General features: G+C 40.0%; 2 protein-coding genes across 6 annotated transcripts in view; one reads left to right on the forward strand and one right to left on the reverse strand.

Annotated features, from left to right (window-relative positions):
- The window catches only part of LOC145445220 (cytochrome b5-like), a 392,395-nt gene that overhangs the window by 106,749 nt on the left and 260,594 nt on the right, over positions 1 to 25,052 (reverse strand). The gene's annotated exons all lie outside the window — the stretch shown is intronic.
- Positions 1,399 to 24,756, forward strand: LOC145445182 (VWFA and cache domain-containing protein 1-like). 5 transcript variants are annotated; one of them, XR_013916912.1, is made up of 27 exons: positions 1,401 to 2,054; positions 2,122 to 2,184; positions 4,098 to 4,271; positions 4,333 to 4,547; positions 8,611 to 8,770; positions 11,364 to 11,490; positions 13,095 to 13,163; positions 13,437 to 13,589; positions 13,654 to 13,734; positions 13,793 to 13,921; positions 14,021 to 14,164; positions 14,221 to 14,426; positions 14,487 to 14,720; positions 15,213 to 15,408; positions 15,636 to 15,813; positions 15,874 to 15,991; positions 17,114 to 17,214; positions 17,330 to 17,418; positions 17,901 to 18,039; positions 18,536 to 18,758; positions 19,269 to 19,388; positions 19,552 to 19,672; positions 19,734 to 19,928; positions 20,555 to 20,685; positions 20,757 to 20,832; positions 21,624 to 22,521; positions 23,784 to 24,756. XR_013916912.1 is itself a non-coding variant. In XM_080323335.1 (26 exons), exons 1-26 carry the CDS (start codon positions 1,908 to 1,910, stop codon positions 22,148 to 22,150), a joined length of 4,107 nt encoding a protein of 1,368 aa, XP_080179461.1. In that variant the 5' UTR covers positions 1,399 to 1,907; the 3' UTR covers positions 22,151 to 23,865. The 5 variants fall into 5 exon arrangements, 4 of the variants coding, with proteins under 4 accessions (XP_080179461.1, XP_080179460.1, XP_080179462.1 ...); XM_080323335.1 differs by having other exon boundaries at positions 1,399 to 2,054; positions 20,766 to 20,832; positions 21,624 to 23,865; XM_080323334.1 differs by having other exon boundaries at positions 21,624 to 23,865.

A 25,052-nucleotide genomic window follows, 5' to 3' on the forward strand; every position in this document is an offset into this window, starting at 1 on the left:
TCACGCTCTGCTGCGAAATATCTTTCCCCTTCATTGTCTAATTACTCTACTATATTTTATTTGGCTAGATTTGAAGCAATCATTGTTTGTACGGTGAAAACAATGCGACGGCGGCTTGGCACTGGATTTCCTGCGCGAGAGGGATATTCTTGTTAACTCGCTGCAAAATGGCACGGACAAAGAGGCATTTTCCGAAAACCAATAAATTAGATTAGAACTAAGATTAGAGTAGACTATCCAAGAAATTAGATTAGAATTAGAATTAGAGCATATAGAAACATTCACAAATTAGATTAGAATTAGAGCATAAACATTTCACAAATTAGATTAGAATTAGCTATTACTAGCAATTCGCTCCAATTTAGTGAAATTAGACAACTTGAACTATCTAGTTGTCCAAGTTTGCCTGGTGCCTGGTGGCGCGTATATTTCGTACGGCAACAATTTCAGCGTTGGTCCAGTCTAGACGTGCATGGCTCGAAGACATATGCCTTTTAGAAAGATAATAAAGATACGAAACATACCATCATACCATACCGTCAAATATACCATCCCCTTGCACTTATTTTTATTATTCAAACTGTTTTCATGCATTAGGCTACTCATGTATGGCTCTGTGGCGAGTAGGGCTGGGCACAATGATTTGAGTACTCGAATCTGAATCGAGTATTAACTTAAATGATTCGAGTCGAGTAGTAAAAGACGATTTTTTCGAGTACTGAAATTATACGCTCCTCGCCACTGCATGTTAATTTATTAGCGAAAATTGCAGTTTAAATACTATTTTCCAATCTGGAAGCCTTGAAACCTTGATTGGCCTATCGCAACGTACGAAACTTATAGTACAAAGCCACGAACGTTGCGTGACATAACACATTTCCGAAGTCCTGATCATCCCACAATATTGTCACGAAGTGCAACGAAATCGGTATGTTATCGTAAAAGTACCAAAGTGTCTTTAACTTGATGCATAACAAGGCATTATATGCTATGTGGTGGCATAAAAGATACATAGTATATTTGAGCTTGGACATCTTTCATTATGTTATGACGTAATACTGAGTGATACTATACTCGACTCGACTCGAAGCACCCAGGTACTCGAATTTGCCCTGCCCTAATGGCGAGTAAAGTTATATCTATTTTTTTCTGGCGCTAGATATATACTCAAAACATAACGTATTGGGTCGCGAGCTAGTGGCCAATCTGATATTCGAATCACCATTATCATTTACATGTTTATCTTGTAGAAATTGTATGTGATAAATCCTCTTATAATTCACACCGGTAAAGCTCCAATATGTTCAATATAAGTCATGAGATAATTACGACAGCATCAGCTACATTAGGCCTGGGATTACACTCGCCTACGGCAAGAAAGCTAATTAGTATGCTTGCGCAAGTCGGAAAAGCAATTGATTGATGGTACCTCCATACTTGCGGGCAACAATCTAGCGTTAAATATATTATCGTCAAAGGCCTGTGGCATACCAATCAACCAAGTTGAAATAATTTATGTTTTAAGCCAGATGTGAATGTTGGAACAAAAAGCGGCGCATGGTAGGGCTAAGCATTTCATTCAGGGCATAAGATGGGTTCACTTCTGTCCGGACCACAGTAACGTAGCTCTTTGTGCCAGGATATATTATTCATATCGTTGACGAACGTTCTCAAGTCTTTCGAGACGCGTTCGATAATGTCACCATCAGATCGAGCTATAGTCAGAAACTGCAGCACCTCGCTGATATTGCGATGCGAACATAATTCCAGAGCAGAGAAAAGTGATTCCCATATAGATTCTCCTCTGTCCAGATTCCGTTCTAGATTGTAATGGTGCTTTTTGTTGTGTTGCTATGCTAGCCAGGTGTAGCGTATGCTGCATGAAGGACGATTGAGTATATACGGTGATGCTTCGAAAAGTTCGATTGCTGGCATTTATGATGGTTTTCATCAACTGTAGATGTCACCAAATTATCGACGACGACACGACGGAACCAATCAGTACCGTCCTTGAGTCCTTTTTAAATGATTACGCCGGTCTTGCAGCAATGGAGGTGCGTTTTCCGTTACTTTGATACATTGAGAATAATCTCTGTTGAAATTATATTTCCGTCGCTACAGGATAAAGTGCAATCACTGAAATATCGAGCAACCAGCTATAGCGGCACGGATGTTGTTGAACAGGTAGGCTAGGCTATACATCAGTAGAAATAGTTAGCGTAATCGTGATTATGTCGTCGCCGTTCGCTGCTTGGCGTACAATGCAACTATCATTTTGAAGAGACTTTTTGGGGCACAGAACTTTAATATACATTTTAATAATATATTAATACCATAAATTTTACGTGATTCGCGGCACATTGAACGAATTACCAACTATAGAGGTCGACCTATATTGATTTTTGCAGGCCGATACCGATTATTATCGACACACTCACTAGGCTGATAACCGATATCATATAGGCCGATATTAATATGGAAGGAGCAGAGAACTATATTCCGCCAAAGGTATTATGTATTAGGCAAGATGGCACTTGTACATGCCACAGAAAGCTGAAAAACAATCAAGAAAACTGAAATTAAAAAGAATTATTGCTGAATTGTGCACATTCATTGAAATTTGGATAACCCAAAAGATAAACGTGATATAGAATTGCAGATCAGTTCAGTTGAGGTAGATTTTAATGCAGGAAGCATAGTTTCTCTTCGTGCTCACCCAGTTAAACAAGAGTAAATCTGTCACGTATCGTCCTTTGCGTCGTCGATTTCTTGCGATTGAGAACACGGAGCATTGAATTTCCAATATATTTTTTTCTATATTGATAATATCGACTGCGATATCGTAGGCTTACCATATTTTGGAAATCTAAAAAGAGGACAATTTTTCAGAAATTTCAGACTTGCAAAACCGGAGAAGAATTCTCAAAAACCGGTGAATTTTCCCCACTTTGTGATCGGTTGACTAAAATAAAAAGTTCATCTTTTCCGCTCAGAGCTCAAAATACCGTTTTTTCTCTCCACGTTGCCGGGTGGATGACTAAAAAAAAAAAAGAAAGTCATCTTTTCGCTTAGAGCTAAATTCACCGTTTTTAACTCCGAAATACCCGCCGGAGCTTCACTTCTGTGCTAATTTGCGGCATATCACTCGCAATTTGCTCTGAATATGACCTAAATTTTCAAAAAAGAGGACAAACTCTCAAAAAAGAGGACAAAAGGGCGTCCTCCGAGGACACTTTCAAAAAATTCAAAAAAGAGGACAAATCCTCTTAAAAGAGGACGTATGGTAAGCCTACGATATCGGGGAAAGTTCCAAATATCGGCCTCGATAATCGTCCAGGTCGATAATATAATCGCCCGACCTCTATTACCAGCTGACAGGAGTGACGGCGTCACCATTGATTGTAGCGATGTCACAATGTAACCATCACGTATATTCATAAATTGTTTTTCTGGAGCCACGCAGGCTTGATATGTCGAAAAATCTCAAGTGCCAAAGTAACAGTATAGTTAAGTTTCCCAAGTAGGCTACACCAATATTCGCTATACGGAGACTCCAAAAGAGCACGGAAAACATGGAAACCACGGTTGTAGTCTTCCAATGCCGACTGCTCGATTCCAGCATTTGTACCTTAGTTGGAGGTTCATCCAACTGGGCTGGCGCCTACATTATAGGCGCCTCTATAGGTCTATAAAACACTAGAATGTATGGGGCCATGCTTTTAGTTGCCAGCACAATAAGCATGACAAAGAATATTGGCCTCGTGCGTTATGACCTTTGATGTCGAAACATGACAGCCTTATACATTTATAATATATACCTGCGACAAGCGTGTTGTGCACTTCGGGAACACTGCGCTGTACTATGCGACCTGATAGTGTCGCAGTTGAAAATGATTTCGTGCTGAACTCCATAGTCCAGACTGATATATCAGTCATTTCAGCTATTAGCTGCATTGCAACGCAGTCTAAAGTTGATAACCCATAATTATTCACAAGCTTTTTGACCATTTCCTCACATTTTGTTGAGCAAAATTACGTAGATTTGCATCAACTACCCTAACAAGGGTCACCGTAAAATTTCATTGTGTTGAAGAAAGGTTGCAGATCGACTAAGAGAGAGGATATCCAAGATCAACGAAGAAATGCATAAAACGAGAGACCGAATCCTTCGCGCTGCAGATCAGTCATCGTCAGCCAATATGTTGTCAAATTCTTGTTGTGGATATTACAGCGAAGAGACTTACCACGACGTGGATGGGTTCCGTCCAAACGTAGGATAATATATTTCGTAAGTAGATAAGTTGTAATCAGGTGTTACTTCTTTGTTGGCAGATATATCTGGAGAGACCATGTTCGCTCGAGGATGTAAGTTCCTCGAACCAGTTATGGAATCTTCCGACAGAGATTGAGAGGGTGATGAACATTAACTTTCTTGAAATGCCTCACTTAGAAAAGCAACATTTTATCACTGAGGAAGGCGTATTCTCAGTTTTCCCACCGAAAGCAGACTTGTCGTGCGACACAAATTCGCGTCCATTTCATCTCAGGTAAGGCGAACTAACCCTCGTATAGTTCAAAGAACATATTTTTCGTACACCCTCTGACCAGGGAATTCCGATCGCTCAGATAACATGCATTCAAAAAATCGAGAAGCGGATTTAGAAGAAGCTGTTTCGTCTCGAATTCGAATATTCACGCATTTATTTGAACCAAATGAAATTGGGCATTTTCCAGTTATCGGTTGTTATTGGTATCTAAGGGCGGAGATCATAAAGTTAGCTTATCAGTGGGAATGCGAATCGTCTGATAAAAAAGAAGTGATGCTCGTGATAAACTCGTCGCTGGATTAAAAGTTTCATTAGACGACTCGGGATAATCCTTGTACGAAATCTGATCCAACTTTATGCAACACGATTAATAGTTTTTAGTCACGTGATTCATTCTCCCGTTATAAGTCAACTTTGTGATCTCCGCCATTAATCATGTTTCGAGCTGTATTCTCCAATACCGACAAGGAGCCAGCATATCTTTAATACGATGTAATAATAATATTACTTTCCAATACCGAAAACCAACAGCAACAGGTCGATGTATAAATGAGATTTGATGAATTTCGAAATTGGATGAAACCGACGCAGCACGTTTTTCTTGATACCAAGTAAATAAAATATAGTTGGAAAACTGTTGGCGAGTCGACATAGTTTAATTTGTTTTCTGCTGTGAGACACGTGTGCGTGCACTAGGGTTATGACTTGAAAAAAAATCAAAATTTTGTGTGTCCTGTAGTCGCAAATGATGAACTTTTTTGTCCTGATTTCAAAACTCACAGAAGACAAGACTGTTTAAACAAAAAACTCCTTCATAAAATTTTTCCAGTTTTCACTGTATGAAGGATAGGCTTTCTTTTGTAGATACAGACTATATAATATATATAGCGACTGATTTGAATTTAACTGACACAATGCCAATTGCGAAGATTTAAAATAGTATTTTGGTAAATTTTGATTGCCCAGATGTAATTAATCCTATCATGTTCTTCTTTACAGTCAAAATTAAATAATTAATAAATAATTAATCATTTCGAGTAGTAGACTGCTGTATATATTGTATAATGTAAATTTGTCTGAGACAAATCAAACTGCGTATTCGAAAAGGCGAAAGTATTCCAACTCAAGATATTTTCAGCGGTCTAGAAAACCTATTAGTTAGAGCAGGGGTCGCCAACTCAAAACGGGTCGCGGGCCACTTTCCAAACTTCGTGGAGGGCGAGGGCCGCATGAATTCGATATCGACGTAAAATAGGCAACCACGTTCTAAAACTCTACGCCAGGCAACCACGTTCTAAAACTCTACGTCACCAAAATGGTGAGCAATCTAACATAGGCGATGGGCATATTTGACCACAAAAGAAATAATATCTCATTAAAGGAATACAAATACAACAAAAAATCATTATCACCAATTATATTTTATTTTGAACTGTGAGGTGTGCACGATACCTGGAAACGCTTTTCAGCGACTAAGGAATCGATATTGGGACTAGCGAGGTACGTTACGAGCTGAAAGACCATCTCCACGTAAAGCTTGATCTTGTGGGAACCCTGAGCCAGTGGTTCTCAAACTTGTTTAGACACATACCCCTTCATGATACTGAAAAGTCGTCATATCAAAAAATGCAACCAGAATGCTAGAAATCCCAACGGCTAGTTTGATGGCATGGAAGGTTATGGCTGTTGATAACATAATTCTATATGATGAATTCCGGACTATAAACATAGCAATAACTATGAAATATAGGTAAATCGTGCGGAGCGCGAAAAAAAATTCATTTGAGCGCATCTCCGCCTCCCTTTCAGATGCTTTCGTGCCCCCACAAGGGGCGCGCGCTCCCCAGTTTGAGAACCACTGCCCTAAGCCGTTTTCTATGCGTCTCGGTCTTGGCAGTGTTTGGGCCATTGCAGGTCAACACCATAGCCCATTCACATCAGCTGATTCTCCCTCGATGGAATGCTGTTGCCATCACCACAGTCGTTTTAGCTACAATGACGAATAGTGATGTTGGGCACAAGAGAATAGCTTATTTTGAAACAACAACAACAACAACATGTTGAAACTGTAATTAATTTCAGCATTTCAAATTGTTTACTTATCTTTCTTCCTAAATCTCAAATCAGGTCACGGGCCGCAGGATATGACTTGGCGGGCCGCATGCGGCCCGCGGGCCGCGTGTTGGTGACCCCTGAGTTAGAGGAATATGATTCATAGGAAAATTTGAAAATTTCATATCATATGTGATACAGCATCTTTTGATACTGGACAGCGGAATGGCGTTGCTGTGAAACTGCAAAATGCAATGAGCAATGGTTTTAATAAACCACAATAAATTGGTTGCCAACATCATATTATCGATTCTTAAAGCATATACCAGAGTTCTTCAATCCAACGTCTTCAACAAATTCAACTCTCATGCAGCTACAAATTTGGAGATAATGCGGTAAAAAGTAAAACACTACGAAAACTTGGTGCAATCCACCAAGCCAGAATTTCAGATGAAAATATTGGAAAACTGAGGATGGAGGGATGATTTTAAGTTTACCTATGAGCTGTGCAGAGCATGCCGCTCTTTCAAAGAAAATAGTAGATTACCACTAATCAAATGGCATAAACTTCCATCTTCACGCAATGCGAGATGGAGCTCAAGGGCCATGATTGCGTACTTCTAAATCCCCAGATGGAGAGTAACTCTGGAGATACCATGCTTATTCATCGCAAATGCGTGTCAGGAAGCCTGGTATTCTAACCAGATTTCTAAAGATAAATACTAGAGCCTGACTGATTATTATCGGTTCGCCGATAATATCGTGACGATATCTTACTTTGAAAAAATTATCGGTAACGGCCATTGGAGCTGAAAAATTATCGCCAATTTTCGTGACGTCACAACATGGCGGAAGGAAGTCTGGAAACCATAATCTTTGACCGCTAGACTGAGAATATTGATATATTTCATTTAACTTACACTTTACAGGTGTCCAGATGCAGCTTTTCTAGTTTATTTCATGTTCAAGTATAACAATGGCTGCGAAGATGTTCAGATAAATGCTTTGAAGCTTTGAAAATGTGGTTTTGTATGTCCAACTTCTTTTGAATATCGGCTGAATGTATTGGGGTTATCGGTCACGGTGTGAGATATCGGTTTTATCGTTATCGACCCAAAATTCCTATATCGGCCGGGCTCTAGAACATACCAAAGATTATTCGCTGCTATCTTTGCGCTCGAATGGTCTGCAGCGATAAAGTGACTTAAAACCCTATTGGAAGTTGGATATATCCGTTGTGTAGATGTCCCTGGCACTAACATAATAACAAAAAGGGAAGTCAAATTGATGGATGAACTTTTCCAGAAGTTCGAAAGGACATATATTTGAAAATCAAATTTGTAGCAAAGAATACCTTTGAGTTGTAAATTTTTTCTATATTTGGACCAGTGTTAAAAATTGAAGTTAGTTTGTGCGGGATATTTTTTCGATTTGAACAAAATGATTATAATTTTATTAAATTAGACCAAAATGTTCATTAGTTCTTGCTACTGTCAATTTTTTTTCAAGGCATAACCCTAGTGCGCACCTCAAAATATTGGGCGGGTGTGTTTTGGAGCGTATACTCGTTGTCTTGAATTAATCGACCAATTTCATTAAAACTACATTGCGGAATGAAGCAATGAACACAATTTGTTTTCGTCCGCACCATCACGATGCTTTGACGATACAGAGAGGAAAAGGACCGTTATTTTTCTTCTTCACGTAAACACGGATACCAGTTTAACAAGCAGGTATTTGGCCTGATCCGGATGTGGTCTGAGCCCATGACCTAATAACGATCGCGAAGGCGATGCTGCGCCACCACGTATTGCGTTGGTCCGAATCGAACAGCCTTCGTATTTGTGGACCTTAAGTAGGCTATAGCCTCTTCTCCAACCGTCACTGTCACAGTGTAACATAAACTATTATGATGAAATGAAGTAGTGGTGATGAATGGGGATGACATTCATCTATACTTGTCATTCGTCGTGTTTATATCACATATTCTTTCCATTTTTATGTTTCAAAGGTCATGGTACGCGCAACTTGCAAAAATGCGCAAGATCCACATTGTGGTGTTGCTGGATACATCATTTTCGATGTCCAAGACACATGACAGTAAGCCACTTCTAAGAACAGCTGTTGATGCCGTGGGATATTTGCTTGATACCCTGCCCCCAAATACCGAGGTAAGCAGTAACGAAGTCAGTAACGAAGTACTTCTACTTTTTGAAGTACTCAAGTAGTTTCCCCGCTACTTGGGTACTTACTCGAGTAGATCTAATTTCACGCTACTTCTACTTCGCAATATTTTGAGATATACTTACTTACTTTTCGCAATTTTCAGTTTGTCAAGTAGAATTAGTTTAATCCTCCAACCAGGAATATAGCCTGAGGAATTTCGGGGCTGTTTTCACGGAGTATCAACATTTAATTTTCATAAAAGTTGAGTAAAGCCCACAGTAGGTATGGAGTGACCAATAATATTTTACGAAAGTATCGGTGAATATAATTTAGGGCGCGGGTAGCGTGGTTCCGTTCACACCGCATTGTCGCCCACAAGAAATATTGCAGCACAGTATAAATGGCCCATCATAGCGTTTGAAACTGATGTTTCGCAATCTACCATTTACTAATCATATCGTAATCTAGCAATCCATGACGTGTCCTAATCTGGGAAAGTGGACTCCGACTTTTTTTTTAGCTTTATACCTGTTTTATCATAACACCTTTGCAACTTTCTGGACGAAGACATGAAATACATTTTCCGCTTTTAGAAGTAGTATTTATACTTATCTTTGAATTCCCAATATCATAGGCTTACCATATTTTGGAAATGTAAAAAGAGGACACTTTTTGAGAAATTTCAGACATGCAAAACTGGAGAAGAATTCTCGAAAACCGGTAAATTTTTCCCACTTCGTGATCGGTTGACTAAAAAAAAAAAAAAAGGTCTTCTTTTCGCTCAGAGCTAAAATCACCGCTTTTCCCTCCGAAAAACCCGCCGGAGCTTCACTTCTGCGCTAATTTGCGGCATATCACTCGCAATTTCCTCTAAATCTGACCTAAATTTACAAAAAAGAGGACAAAATCTCAAAAAAGAGGACAAAAGGGCGTCCTTCGAGGACACTTTCAAAAAAGTCAAAAAAGAGGACAAATCCTCTTAAAAGAGGACGTATGGTAAGCCTACAATATCATACTTTGAGATCTAATTTGTTTCAGCTCTTTTGTTCGGAGAACATACATGTTGAATAGGGTTACCATACGTCCTCTTTCAAGAGGATTTCTTCTCATTTTTGAAAGTGTGCTCGGAAGACGCCCAAAGTCCTCTTTTTTGAGAATTTTGTTTAAATATAGGGTAAAATTCGAGTGGGATACAGTAAAGCAGCACTGAAGTAACGCTCCAGCGGCTATTTCGGGAGCTGAACCGGAAGGTTGACCTTTCTTTTCTTTTATTTCGTCAGCAAACCACAAAGTCGGGAAAAATTTAGCATTTTTTCCGAATTTTACTCCAGAATTGTAAGTCGGAAAATTTTGAAAAAGTGTCCTCTTTTCACATTTCCAAAATATGGTAACCCTAATGTTGAAGAATTAAAGCAAGTGTAGTAATGCCTTTAATTTCCAGAAATAAAGCTACACAATATCGCATTTTTACGATCCACCATATTTTTATTCACGTTTGCTAATCACGCAAACTGTTTACACCGTATCCGATACAACTTTTACGTAGCGCCCTTCGTCTAAACCAGTGGTTCCCAACCTTTTTCGACCCATCGCCCCCTTTTCAAGGTCAACACCGATCATCGCCCCCCAAATTTTGTGCACCGATAATTGGGCATACAGACTGTAATCACCGGCGGGTTGACTGAAAAAAAAAAAAAAAAGGTCATCTTTCTCCGCTCAGAGCTGAAAATAACGTTTTTTCGCTCCGCATTGCTAGGTGGATGACTAAAAAAAAAAAAAAAAAAAAAAAAAAAAAAGGTCAGCCGTTTTTACGCGTCATCGCCCCCCTATCGCCCCCTTCGCTATTTTCGCCCCCCGTCGCCCCCTTTGTCCATTTTCGCCCCCCTGTCGCCCCCTTCGTCATTTTCGCCCCCCTAGATCGCCAAATCGCCCCCTGGGGGGCGATATCGCCCACGTTGGGAACCACTGGTCTAAACTATACGAACCTGTTAATATGGGGCTGGCGCCATACCATGATATTTTATAAAACGGGCTGTTCGAGTATACAGAGGATTAGTATCGCATTTCCATATCAATACCATCATTTTTATCCCATAATGCGGACGAATGCTTATGCTGTCGATGATTGGATACCTCCTGGTATGCATCTATATGCATCAACCTCTGCACCTTTCGCATAGCCCAATTCGCAGCTTTTGACAATCCCCATGCGAACTAATTACGATTGTTTTCACAACTATTTACTTACTTGAGTAGATTTAAAGTCAGTTAATTCTACTTCTACTTAAAGTATATTTAGGTTGATTATGGAAGAAGTACTTCTACTTATTTTTGAGTAGCTTTCTTGATTACTTTGACCACCTCTGGAGGTAAGGCAATGTTGTGGCGCGTGAAATGTCTCTCTTCATAATACGAAATAGATCTCACCACAAATCCGAAGATTCATAGACCAATGCAGACTAAAGCAATTGAAAATTGATACACTTATCGCTGTTTCTAATATCTAATATTGGTTGAAAGGAAAATTACGAGGATTATTATATTATGTTTAAACGAGGCATCGAATCTTCCTTTATTCAATTATGTTGTCGGCGAAAGGTGGAGATCGTTGCGTTCAATGACTCGGCGACACTATCGGGCGACTGTAAAAGTGACGCAGAGACACCTGAAGTTTTACACAAGACAATGTTTTTAAAGAGATTCCTCTCTCGTCTGACCGCAGGAGGTAAGCTCGACGAAGATGCCTTGTAGATTGCGTATAATATCAACGTTCAATTTACGAACAAACGTGCCGGGCAAAATAGAGTATACCTGAGTAATTCGAATTGGAGTCGATGGCAATGCGATTACCAGGCGCTATCGAAATTCACTCGCGACTTCGTATCTTTCTTTGCTCCACTCCTTCCCTAGTGAGGTCGCTCCTGATGCGTTTCACTCGCGAGCTCGCTAGTTGTTGTTGTTGTTGTTGTTGATTATTATTATTTGATTGGCGATTATAACGCAAGTGGTTTTGTTCGCCATATCCAAAAAGTCATTTATCATCTAGGGATGGGTATTGCATCACACAATATAAACTCAAATATATGGCTTTGTTGCGAGAACGAATTCCACAACGTATGGAAAAATATGCGTCTCAGTCAAAAAGTTTGTTACTGTGGGAGCGATATTCTTCCTCCGACACGTGTCCTCGAGAACTCTTCTCTGGTGTCTATAATTTCGACACGTCAATAAATAATGGGCGACACTCTCTTCTTGGCGGCAAGTTGAGCAATTGGCTGAATCTGCTATTCCCAATTTGAATAGATGTGCTTTTAGTCCACAATGTCCGGTTTGTAGTCGGAACATGATCGCTTGATACCTTTTCGGTAGTCCATTCACGTCTGCTCTGTGGTAGACGGTTGGAAAACATTCCTTATAATGTTGTGACTTATCCGATAGTGAATAGCGGTTATTCCAAAGTTCTATGCACGCCTTCCGACGCTCGCTCGCTAGTGAATCTTGTCGTGACAGTGTTACGTCACAACGGAAGAACAAAATTATTGTGAAATATGGTATCATTTGTTCGGAGATTTTCGCCGTATAGGTAATTCATTGCGGCATATAGAACTGTATGGCATTTGTAATAACAAAAACGAATCTTATGACATTCAGATAGTTGCAAATATTGGCTCTTACAACCACAAGAATTCAAATGTTCAAATTAAAACACAAGGTATGTTAAACAACACGGGCCGTGCAATGATGTATGAGGAAATTATAAAATCAGATGAAAAAAGTTATACTCAACCCAACTCAACTCAACTAATACCTAACCCATGCTCGATATGACGGGATCATGGCTACTACTGGATATTTTATTACCCTGTTTTCTGATTTGATCACCGTGGTCACTTCATCCATCAAACAACCGTTACGCCCTACAGAGCTGTCCGCAACTGACCAACGCCTAGCCAATCGCAGATAAGCAAATCACTACGATACCGCCATTCTTTATACCGTATAAATCGTATTAGGCATGCAAATTCGAATCAACAGCAATTAAGTCACTGGTGATGCCATCGTATTTATGTACGTCAGAATGAAACTGTTGAAAATTTCGATTTGACGTCACATTTCATAAGTATACTTTTTTTATTATTGTTATATCTTCATAAAATCATGTAATGGTGCTTATAACAGCGTTGGCCTTTTGCATAAAAGTATACTTGGTGACCGACCATCCTGGACAGGGTACATTGTACTGATATGTACAATCGTGCATAATATGTATACAAAAGGAGATGCAACTTATTACAACAGATGCCATACATTCTCCAAATCCTTCCGCAGGTCAATCCTACTACGTCGACGGCTTCACAGCTGCATTCGAAGTTCTCGCAAGGCACATGGAAAATATAGGTAGGCCTAATTCCATTCTCGTGATATATCCTGTTTACAACATACAATTTTCAATGTTCAACATAGAACTGTTAGTTGTTATTGGTGGTAGGTCTTCTGCGATTTGGATTATAAACTGCTTGCTTTATTCTCCTGACATATTGTTGCCGCAAAGTACATTATGTGCAATGCTATGTACCGTGAGGATTTCGCACAGTAGATATATTGATCTTGTATGAACGTTATTTTAAGGAGATCTATAAATTGTAAAATTCAAGGTCATACCAATTTCAGGCGACAGGCACATGGCCATATTGCTTATATCAGATGGGCGATCTAGCGAGACGTACAATAACAGGACAAATGAAATATACGAAGCTGTACGTGAAGGAAATAGAAAGTTGCAGAATGCTGTACGCATATTTACTTATGGGGTTGGCAGAACTGGTATGAATTGATCCGTATATGGTGGATTATTGTATAACTGCAATGTATGAATTACTCGTTGCAGGTGTGAACATGCATCTGTTAAATGCATTGGCGCAACAACACTTTGATGATAAAAATACAGAATTCCCTCGGGTTTTAGCAGGTGACTTCCCCATCTTATCTACGGGCGCTTTTGTAATAGGAAAGTTTTGTTATTTTAGGCATGGCTTTCAGGGTAGACGTCCCTGACAAACTCGGATATTTCTTACAAAGGTTTTACTCCAAATTCCATGAAAATGAATTTACCACACCACCCATCTCACGTCCATTATTTTATCGCAGAAAGTCAGGTAAGCTGTAATGATTTTTTGACAAACACTCGTAAATGGTAAACACTGCAGATTTTGATATGTAGTAGTTCGCAGACGCTGTTATCCGATATATTCCAGATTTTATTATGACGTCAATGATTCATCTCCACCATAACTCCCAAGACTTCCATCAAATGTACGCCGCAGATTTTTCTGTTAAAGAGCTATCTGAAAAAGAGTTATATTTGGATAGCTTTCGCCGATCATACCTCTTTATTATAAGTAAGGAATAAGAATATACGAATTATGGTTTGTATAGGTTGCTTTATGCCATTCAGATACGGAAGGACACTTATTGTTACATCCTATGCTATCACACGTAGAAAACATGACGAAAGATTCTACTTTATTGAATGTCAAATTATTCGAACCGTTACTTAACGCAAGGAACATCACCACAACGACATACGGAAAATCCGGCCGAATATCACCGCAAAAAGGCCAGGAATGGATACGATGGCCTAGTTCGTATGATCAACACAATGTGAGATATATGAGCTTGATTTTATTGAACGGCGGCATTTCATACTTGACTCATTTTAAGGTCGCATATACATATTACTGGCGTTCGATCACGGATACCGACCTTATTGTTTGCCTGGTAAAAGAGGACGATGACGATTCAGTAGCAATTCTACCGGAATACGCAATACCTGAATGTTTCAGCGATGACAAAGCCTTCGTGTCATCAGGCCCAGGGCCTGGTGCTGTTACTCCGTCGTTTCGTTATCACAGCGTGAATAGTGATGATGAAAGTGCATGTAACTATTTTGATAAGGTAAAACTAGCGTTGGCGATTCTAATCGCTATCGTCGTGTAATGTATTTTGTACTCGTTACAATTATGAATGATCCAAAGAAATCCTTGGATTTCCGCCCATCCATTGGCTATTACTACAGGGCAAGTTTTTGTTGCACTATAAAATCGCGAGAAAGTTGCATTTCATTTAAACAAAAGTTGCCGTAAATTTTTTGTTGAATTATTAGGGTATGAGATACGCGAAAGGTTGTTCCCTTATATAACCTAGTTCCCGTTGAGCTGTCAAATTTGTTACTTCATCGGTCAACTATCTGACGAAACCGCCAAAATTACATTTTTCCCGACACACAGCAAGAAAATTACGCAATGCGGGAATAATTTCCCCCAAAACAGCCAAACAGCATTGCGATAACCCCTCCCGCTAAAACAAGTAGAATAACACACTCAAATCCTCCTAGATCTGCAAATTTGACCCAAGGCACTACAGAAAAACAGTTGTACTTTATCACAGCTATCCACTATCAGTAGCAGTGTCGTGAAGTTCTCTCCGAGAAGCTTCAAATGTCCGGATTGTTACTTGAAGAACCCGGATAACGTCATTCAGACGAAGGCTTTTGAGAAGTATTTCGCTGATCTTTTGAATGCAACTTCTGTCTCAGCGGCTCGGGAATTCCTATTGAAAGATGGATACACAAAAACATTTCTTGGTAAGATTTCATTCAGCAAGGGAACCATATCCATGACACCGGGCTATGACTTTTGAAAATGGAATCTGTCATTGATCACAATGATCAGTTACCAATGCCTACATTGAGTGATCCGTAAACTAAGGGAGTCTGTATCTTTATGCAGAGCATACGGTATTCGGTAACTGATGTCCGTGAGCACATTCGTGTCAAGATGAAACATAGCAATCTTTTCTAATCTATTTCAGACTTATTTCATAACAACGTCATGTCAGATACGTTATGGACTGCGGCGGCGGACACTGCGTGGCTAAAATATCCCGAAACAAGATTTGCTCGTCGATTCGTTGCTACGCAGTCTGGATTGATCAGATTTTACCCCGGAACACTACTTCCGGCTCGCTACGACCCACGGGAAAGAGATTGGTGTGTAGTACATTCGCTATGAGTCATTATACGGAGATTTGGAATATTGTACTGTGACAGGTATCGTGCTGCCTCAAAACACATTGGAAATATTATGATATCCATGCCGTACGAAGATATTTCATCTGCTGGCAGAATAATTACATTGAGTCGGGCTATAGCTCTGCCCCGATTTGCGGTAAGTTTTGATATCGATAGACACAAACATTACGAATACCCTAGCTGTCAAGTCATTAGTGATATATATTCTCATCAATAAGCAAGCATCCTATATATCCGTATTATTTCAAGTATATAATATCCGTATGTGCAGTGTGACAGTACTTACTTCGACTGGTTTATTCCAGTTAACAGATTCGGTTACTGACGCCATGTTTATTAGAAAAACCAACACTTCTTCTGCGGTACGGAGGTATATCGTTTTCGGTTAATTTTATCACGAATTTCATCAGTTAAAAAGTCACAAGATGGAGGGAGGCCTACGATGAAAAAATAGTAAGAAGTCGGAATACGCAGTCTTTCAACCGGACACCGTGAACTTACTAATTTAAAAAATGACGTGACATCATGAATACGTTGGGGCGTAACAAGCGTAAATTATAAAAACAAATCTCTCACTACGGCGATATAGATACTTGAAGCAAACATACAGGTATCGTACATTAGTTCGTCACAGTAAGTCAACGATAGTTCGATTGTCTAGTGCCAATTGGTGAAAACATGAATAGAATTGTAATCTTGTCACGAGGACGATGTGGACATGGGGCGAAATTTGATGAAGTCGACTGATTCATTATAAAGCCGGCATTTTTTTTTTGTATAATGCGACAACAAGCAATATCGAAACATGTCTATTGTTTACTCGATGTGACGCAAGTTTGAAATAAAAGTAGTAACAACTGACACTTACCTATCGCAGGTAAAAAGAATATGCGAGTGACGACAGCTCTGTCGGACCTATCGTCGCCATAACATACATGTAGAATGTAGATATCTGCTGACTATACATTTGCATTCTGCATACGGGATGTTGGCCTGTTCAATTTCACATCATTTAAAACTACGGTCAATATCTGTTTTATATTATGCACTCCTATAGCAGTGGCCGAATCGAATTCAGTCATGAACAAGTCTCAAAAAAGAATATAACGACACTCTGAAGGATTTGACTCAAAACTTGAACTCCAAATACGGCGGAGAGTGAAAGCTGAAATGGAAACAGATAGATCAATGACGGACGCACCGGCACACATTAATGTAGTAGTCATAGGTTGATTCTAAATATAACACCTTCAAACAGACGAACACCAGTGTAAAAGCAATGGCTGTAATAGGACTGGACATCCAACCTTTCTCATTTGAACTCGCGATCTTGACGAAGTATCCAGAATGCGGAGATCGGTATGTTTACGTAAGCCCGCAATCCCGACATGTTGTGTTTGTGGTATTCGTGGTGCAGCCTTCATGTTATCGAGCGAAGGAATGAAAATTGAATTTTGCAAATTACACCTTTCAGGTGGATTTGTGTAATCGCAAATCAAGAGGGATTCGTCGTACACCAGATTAATGGCACCGCCGCAACATACCCATCTGATCATATTATTTGTAAGTATGATTCGACTGAGAAAGGAAATTGTACGGCACGTGGAAGATTCTCATTTGTCAAATTTTCATTTTATCTTAGAACGGTACAAGCGATGCATTTAAACGCTTTCGCAACCGCTGCTATATAGTCGAGGATGGCTTTTACTATTTGTCACCCTTATGCTTGCAATTGCCCTCGATTTCGCACAATTATTCAAATCTGGCCATCCCAACTCCCAAGGTAAAGGTTGCATTGAATAACCGACTTTATGAACGGAACAACAATAATGATCCATTTCCTTGTGTCATCACACATGCGTCTTCCGCTTAATGCATGAATATTGCGATAGTTTGATGTTTATTTGAAGTTTATGGTGTTATGCTGTTTCCATGAATCATATCTGTCGTAAGGATCATCTAGCCTGTGTCGAGCCATCAGTCATGTATAATGTATATATGACCGGTTGATTATCGTCTTGAATATGATGGTCATTCGTTCACAGCTCACAATGGAGATTTAGCGCAGTTTCTTCTCGATCAAGGCCTCATGATCAAAGTCAGATGCTTGGACGTTGTCACCAGAAGATATAGAATTGCCTACACAATCCAGCGCACTACCAATCTTAACTCCATGTCGAGTCGGTAAGTGGTAATAGACAAAGTCGCACATAAGTAAAGGCTAGCAAGGCTAACACGGATTCCCAACCTTTCAAACAGTGGCCCATTTAAAGATAGTGAAAAATCAATGGCCCGCCATTTTTCCACCTTTTGTAAACGTCATTTTGTTTATAAAAATGGTTTATGCAGTACCTTGAGTTAAAATTATAAAAGGATATAAATGCAACTCTCAAGAAACATGATACTATACATTAATTAGTTATTACGTCTTCAGTTACTGTGATTTTTTTACTCTGGCAGTGTCTTAATTGCTGGTTTGGTGGTGGGAAGAGCCAGCCGCATAACATATTGAATATCCACGACTCTGCACTGCTTTTTATTTAGAAGTAACAGCATGCAATTGCATGACAATCTCATGCTCCAAGCTTAGGGTACGTTTTCCCTTAATATTCCCCAGAAAAAGATACAAAAGCCATATTTTCACTTCAGAACCAGTATATTATGAAGATGCTTTTAACAGAAATATCTGCGGAAGATACATAATCAGACACATTTCCGGCACGAACAGCTTCTTTATTGCAAGAGAAAATCACAAATCCTGTTATTACAAAACATGTCTCATCGGCGGCGAACGCTGTACGCCTCATCGGGAATGCGTCCACGGCGATTCTTGGCCAAACGCAATTTGTGAATGTCCTTGCGTTACGAACGTCGATAAAGATCCTTGTTTGACATCTGGGCAGGTAATACAAACTCGACGATGAATTTTGAATATAATAATAATCATCCTGGAGGTTATGCTATCCTATGATTATATTAGGGTATTGTGGCTTATTTGTCTAGTGATAAAGATAAAATCACATTTCCTGAATAGAAATCCAAATCCATACTATAAATTCAATTGGAATTGTCAGTCTATTATCATCTCACTATATAATGGCGGAAAACAAGTAATAACATGGTGGAAATCAGAAATCGTGAATTTTAGACAGTAATACTTCCCCAGTGCAATAAAAGGGAGAACTGCGCGGACCATTGCAATACCGCTTATACCTCGTTATAAATGAATTTGATGGCTAACGATCTGGGATCTTACATTTGACAGTATTTGACTAATATTACGCACAGGGTGCTGTGCATATGATTCGGCAATTCCACGATTGCTAATGTTAGGACTAGGAGTCTCGAACTCATCCCATGGTTACGGTGCAATTATCATAGACTCCAATTATCATTGTGTTTTGTACGTAAAGATTCGACTGAACAGCGATGTTATCTGCGACCCTGAAACCACGAATGATATAGTGTCTGATGACCACTGCCGGGATAACGCTGTAAAGCCTTGTTTTGATGCCGATAACTGCAGAAAAATAGTAGGTATTCTTGAGTATGGCGATGTACGAAGCTTGCGAGAGATTTTCAATATATATTCAATCGAATTGATTCTGATATTTTCACTGTGCGCAATGCGCATTAACCGCGAGTATACTCGCAAGTTTGTCATTCGTGGGCGACTTAAACTGAGTCAATTTTCAGAGTTGCCCCGAGAAATGTGCTGAAAGAAAAGACTGCGTTTGGTGCCTAAACCACAACGCAGAAGGCACATGCGAGAACATAGAAACGTGTTACGAAATTCGCCACGCTCACGAAATAGACGGTGAGCCAAGAGATTTGACTCTGCATTCGGTAAATTAATAGATTCATAATATGCATTCTAGAGCGAAGAATAAGCCCCTGTCCATCTGAAGGACTTTACCTGGGAGATAGCAACGCCAGTGTAATTGGCATTGGAACGTCGCTAGGTGTAATCATAGTGTTGTTATTTGTGAGTGCAATGGCGTGCTGCGCGAGGTTTTTCCGGAGGAAGGAAACGTACCGAATACCCTTGGCGACAGAGGAATTGGATCGTGAAGGTTTTTATAATTAACCTACGAAAAAATGAACTTCGATTATGGTCTTATACATCGTTTACTTGCTCCAGTGGTTATGTTTTTGATTACTCCCACGTCTACGTAACAGGTTTTCGGACAATAAATAGAAAGTAGTTTGGTAGAGGTTTACATCAATTTATGAATGAAATTTTCATAACAGGAGGTTGAAATAGCCCGTGTGTCACGGTAACTGGATATCTTTTCAAATATTTTGCTCCAATTTGTATAGAGTCATAATTGAATAGTGTCTGAAATGAAGATACACCTTACAATATTGAAAGTAGTCACCTCCGATAAACTCCTAAAAGTATGTGGGCCCTTTGAAACTACTTAGTTGAGTAGGCCTACTTTGCAGATTCAAATTTTCTACTTACACTGAAAGGTAGTTTTCCCATGTCTTGGAAATTGCTACTTCTACATGAAATTGCATAGAAATTCATGGTACTACTTCTACTTCTATTTGAGTACCTACGCTTACTGATTTGACCGCATCTCATACAGTATGGCAAAAAATCGCTATGCCTTAATCACAAATCAGAATTTCGATAAACCTCCCTTCGAAATTGCCATTACTGGATTCAACGAACACGTCTTATTTACGACCTTAGGTGGCGATATAACGGCAGTTGCTTGGAACGAAATTCAAACCGAAGAGTCGCGCGCAACAAGTCTGCGCCAAGACCAGAACGATAGCAAGCAACTGCAACACAAGAAGGCTCGTCGCACTAAGAAAGCGAAGGTATTTATTATTCCCAGCTCCATACATCTTATTATTTCAGTAGTAGATTCGATATATATCGACATTTACAGCATTTACAGGAACCATCGCAAAAAGCAGCACGAGACGATAGCAGCAATAACGTCGCACCTCCCACAGCAAACTCAGGTGAATAGGTTACCCGTACGGGTCCCGTAGACACTAGACACGTAGACACTATAATTGAACCAAAGCCAAAGCAGTCCGCGTTGCTACCTATAGGTAGAAGTAAAAGTTATGCCATAAATGTATATGCTCTACTAAATGATGTGTAGTAGGTATTATTGTCCTTGAGACCACCAAAAAGATACGTATTTGAATTGAACTTCCCAATTCATTAATACTGTTATTACCAGCGGTAAACAAAGTAGTCATCGTTGGTGATCAAGTAGAAGAAGTAGAAATCACAGCGTAAAATTCTAATCAATTACAAGAAGATGTGGTGATTTCTAAGGCATGTCAAAACTACTTCCTTCAAGTAGAAAGTTTGCAAAGTACTGATTACTGAAGTAAGCAATTTCAAAAAGCAGATTCGGTTGAGCGGGCTGCATTCGAAATTGCATGATGAATCTTCGCGACCAACGCAAATGACTAATGATATAATGACACTATACAAATATAGGTGCGATTTTCGAAATGCATCGAGATACCGAGATGTAGGGGTTATTTCACTCTGCTATTGGGACAATTTCACTCATAACAGTGATGTTAACGCAACCGAAGTGTAAAATAGTACCTACCTTTACCATGTCGATGTGGAAGTATAGTCTAACTGCATGGCCATTGGTCACGGGACTAAGTAGTACAAGTGGGCAAAATGTGCTTGACTTGAGATATCCAAATTCCATAAAAGTACACCTCTGCATATAGTCACCACTCATAATTATCGGCGACAAAGATAACATCGCACACTATTCCAGGTAAGGCGCATCAAACAACAAAGGCAAGAAAACGCAATCGCAATGCGGATGGCAGAAAACCATACAAGATGACACAAATACACGAAAGCATTGCAGGGACGCGAGACAATGACACTGGTTCCAAATCGCCATCAGCTGCCAGAAAACGGAGCGGGAGACAATCCCCAATCACCGGGTATGACGTCACCTACAAGAGAGAGAGCAGACATGCGGAAGAAAGCAACCCGGTTGCAAAATTATTTCGATCCCTACTGAAAGGAAAGGCTGACCTCAAGCGATCGGCTTTGCAAAGATCTAACGACATATACATGGATAATCTTCCTAGCGGACTGGATCGAGATGCATCCTACTTGAAGATGTTTGCGGAACCGTCGAATAACGAGGGAGACATTCCTATTATTCAGAGCGACCATTCCGACAACGAATCTATAAAAAACGTGTCTATGATAGGGAATGTTGACATCAATCAATCAATCAATCAATCAATCAATCAATCAATCAATCAATCAATCAATCAATCAATCTAACACCCGCCTTGGCCCAGAGATCGAATATAAAACATGCTAGAATGAGGCATGCGTCATGAATGCGAAGTATGACAAAATCGCATAATATGGACGAGAAAATAAAATGAAGGCATACGTTGATGCTTGGTATTGGCGTAGTCGCAATGTATAAAACGTGATCGGGTGATAACATACGCAGGTTCGCGTTGATTAATGAGAATCTGCTTGAATTCCGCCTTGAAAGTGGACGATTGAATCTTGATTGTACAGTACAGGGAGTACTACCTCTTCGCAAAAATGGCTCGGCTCCCCTTCTGTATTGTACTTTTTGCATTGTACTTGGACGAGGAAGCTCGTGTCTTGTAAGCGACTTGTGCGTGGATGATGATCAGGTGCAGGGCCGTAACAGCACTTCGTCAGGCCCCCCAAAAAACTTTGGTCTTGGGCCCCCCATAGTGTTATAGACCGAACGTCTGGGGGGCGAAGCCCCCCAGACCCCCCTCCGGCGATACACTGTTTGCCACTATTCATCATTTTCATTGGGAGTTTCTTTAGTGAATCAGCTTTAGTCGCCTAAGCGCGCGAAGCGCGCAAAATTTCTAGTATTCATGATTTCATCGGTCAGTATGATCGGGAATTGCATACATTGTTATCAATTTTTATCTTCTCTCTGCTCACGTAATCAGATTTGCCGGTAGAGCTGAGTGAGGTGTGTTTGAAAAGGTAGGACCACTCAATAATAATTGAACATCTTCGGGCGTATACCCGTTGGCAGGAACAAAACAGCACCTCGTCAGGCCCCCAAAAACGTGGGTCTTGGGCTCCCATAGTGTGATAAAACGCCCCCCCCCCCCCATCACGTTGTTCGCGTTTGTCACGAAATTACCCGTACTGTATTGTGAGCCAGCGCGATGCGCGAAAATTTTCGATAATTTATGATAAAATCGGTCAATCAGATCGGCGACTGCATATATAATATGCTATCAATTTATTGTCTTCTCTACTCACGTAATTAGATTTACCGGTAGAGCTGAGTGAAGTGTCTTGAAAACGGGAGGGCCCGTAAATAATGATTAAACATCTTCGGGCGGGCGGAACCGTTGATATGACTTCGTTACATGATGTTATTTCGTGACTTCCAGTCTGCTATATCAGAAAATATAGAACCGCCCAAACGTAGGCTTCTAAACTAAGAGAAGCACACGATTTCAAATTGGTATTTCTTCACTGGCATAAAATTTTTCCCAGCGGGATGGTATTTGTCTTGTGAGGTTCAGATTGCAAAGACAGGAACATTCGGCGCCAGTCATTTAGGCGCCTAAGGACAATTAAACCTATATGTATTTTGTATATATAGCGAAGTCTTTGATCTGCATAGGGGCATAGACCTTTTCGGCCAAGCTTTTCTCGCTGCCAATCGTTCTGGCACACTTCTTGGAGTCGCATGTTATATGGCCTAAAACTTGATTGTATGTCTTGGTGGGTCGTGGCGCGGTAATGGCCCAATACCCAATAAGAAAGATAAATGGCTACGTGAATTCGCGCGCATAAATTTTCAAAAAATACTCTATTATTTATGCTAATTCACGAAATAATTTTGGGCCCCCATCGAGCTCGCCCCCCCCCCAATTGGGGGGTTTGGGGTGCTGATCAGGTGAAGCAGTTCTAAAACTTGGCAGGTGATATTAGCTATCATATATTTTTCACAGGGATATAATAGAACTCAAAACAAGAGATTCAGTTTCAGCAGGTACTTGTTTCTGAAGGAGCCTAAGTTTGCAATATAGGCCTACCACACAAGTTTGTGCATTTCTCATCTGATAGAGACACAACTTGGTCTGCGGTCGATGTACTTTTCGATTTTTCATTCGCATTTACAATACTGTGTCAGTGTGTGGGGGCACACCCATGCTACATATCTTAAGCCCATTATCACTCTCCAAAATGGTGCCATACGGGCACTAAGTGGTGTAGGCTAGGTTTCCGCCGTAGATTGCAGCCAGAATACAAAAACTTGGTATTCTGAGAGTGAGAGACGTCATCAAATACGAAACATCTAAAATGATGCATAATATCTTCCATCATAATAGACCATTCTTTGACAAACATTTCAATACTTTTGCCTCGGTACATTCGCACTTCTCTCGTTCTGCCTCATCAAATGGGTTGTCACTTCCGCTTGTATCTAAATCGTCCTCCCAGAAAAGTTTATATTATATTGGTACCGCTACCTGGAACGCTCTACCAGTAGACCTCAGAGATTTGCCCGATCATCTATTTAAAAAACGTTATCGGAAATATATATTAGATAAGTATACTGATTAAATGCCGATATTGCAATTACTATCTTGTGTTGTAAAGTACCGTGAAATCTGCCCTATAGACTCAGTCCTGCACTGCAGTCTCGAAACTGTGATGTTTATAGCTCGTTGTATCCTTGTTGAATTTTTTTCTCTACATTTCCTGTAGTTTTGTATATTTATTTTCATTTGTTATGCGCCATTGATTGGAATGTGTATGCTCCTACAGGTGGCGACTGTGTACTAAGGCCTTGCGGCCCCTCGTCGTCATCCTGGTCCGTACCGGATTTTCGCTGGTGTGACAAATAAAAATGATTGATTGATTGACTTGGTTAATCTTTGTATGGTCATATCGCCAGTGACAGCTTGTCACAAGATCGGGCATGGGGAAGCATGGATGAAAAATTCCGAGTCGAATGACGTGCGAAATATTTATTGTCAAAATGTCATAATGGCGTATTCTGATATAACAATGTGACTTCGCAGAGAGAAGACGAGTGGAAAAGCCCGGTAGAGCAGTGCCTTTCAACCGGTGTGTTGTGAGCGGTTCGCCAATCGCAGGTGTCACCAAATAGATTTATTTGTTTTATTCAAATGATAAAGAACGTCCGCAGAGGAACAAT

The sequence above is a fragment of the Botryllus schlosseri genome, chromosome 8 (genome assembly GCF_051294905.1).
Source record: "Botryllus schlosseri isolate E-star chromosome 8, Bs_hap1, whole genome shotgun sequence".
Taxonomy (NCBI): domain Eukaryota; kingdom Metazoa; phylum Chordata; class Ascidiacea; order Stolidobranchia; family Styelidae; genus Botryllus; species Botryllus schlosseri.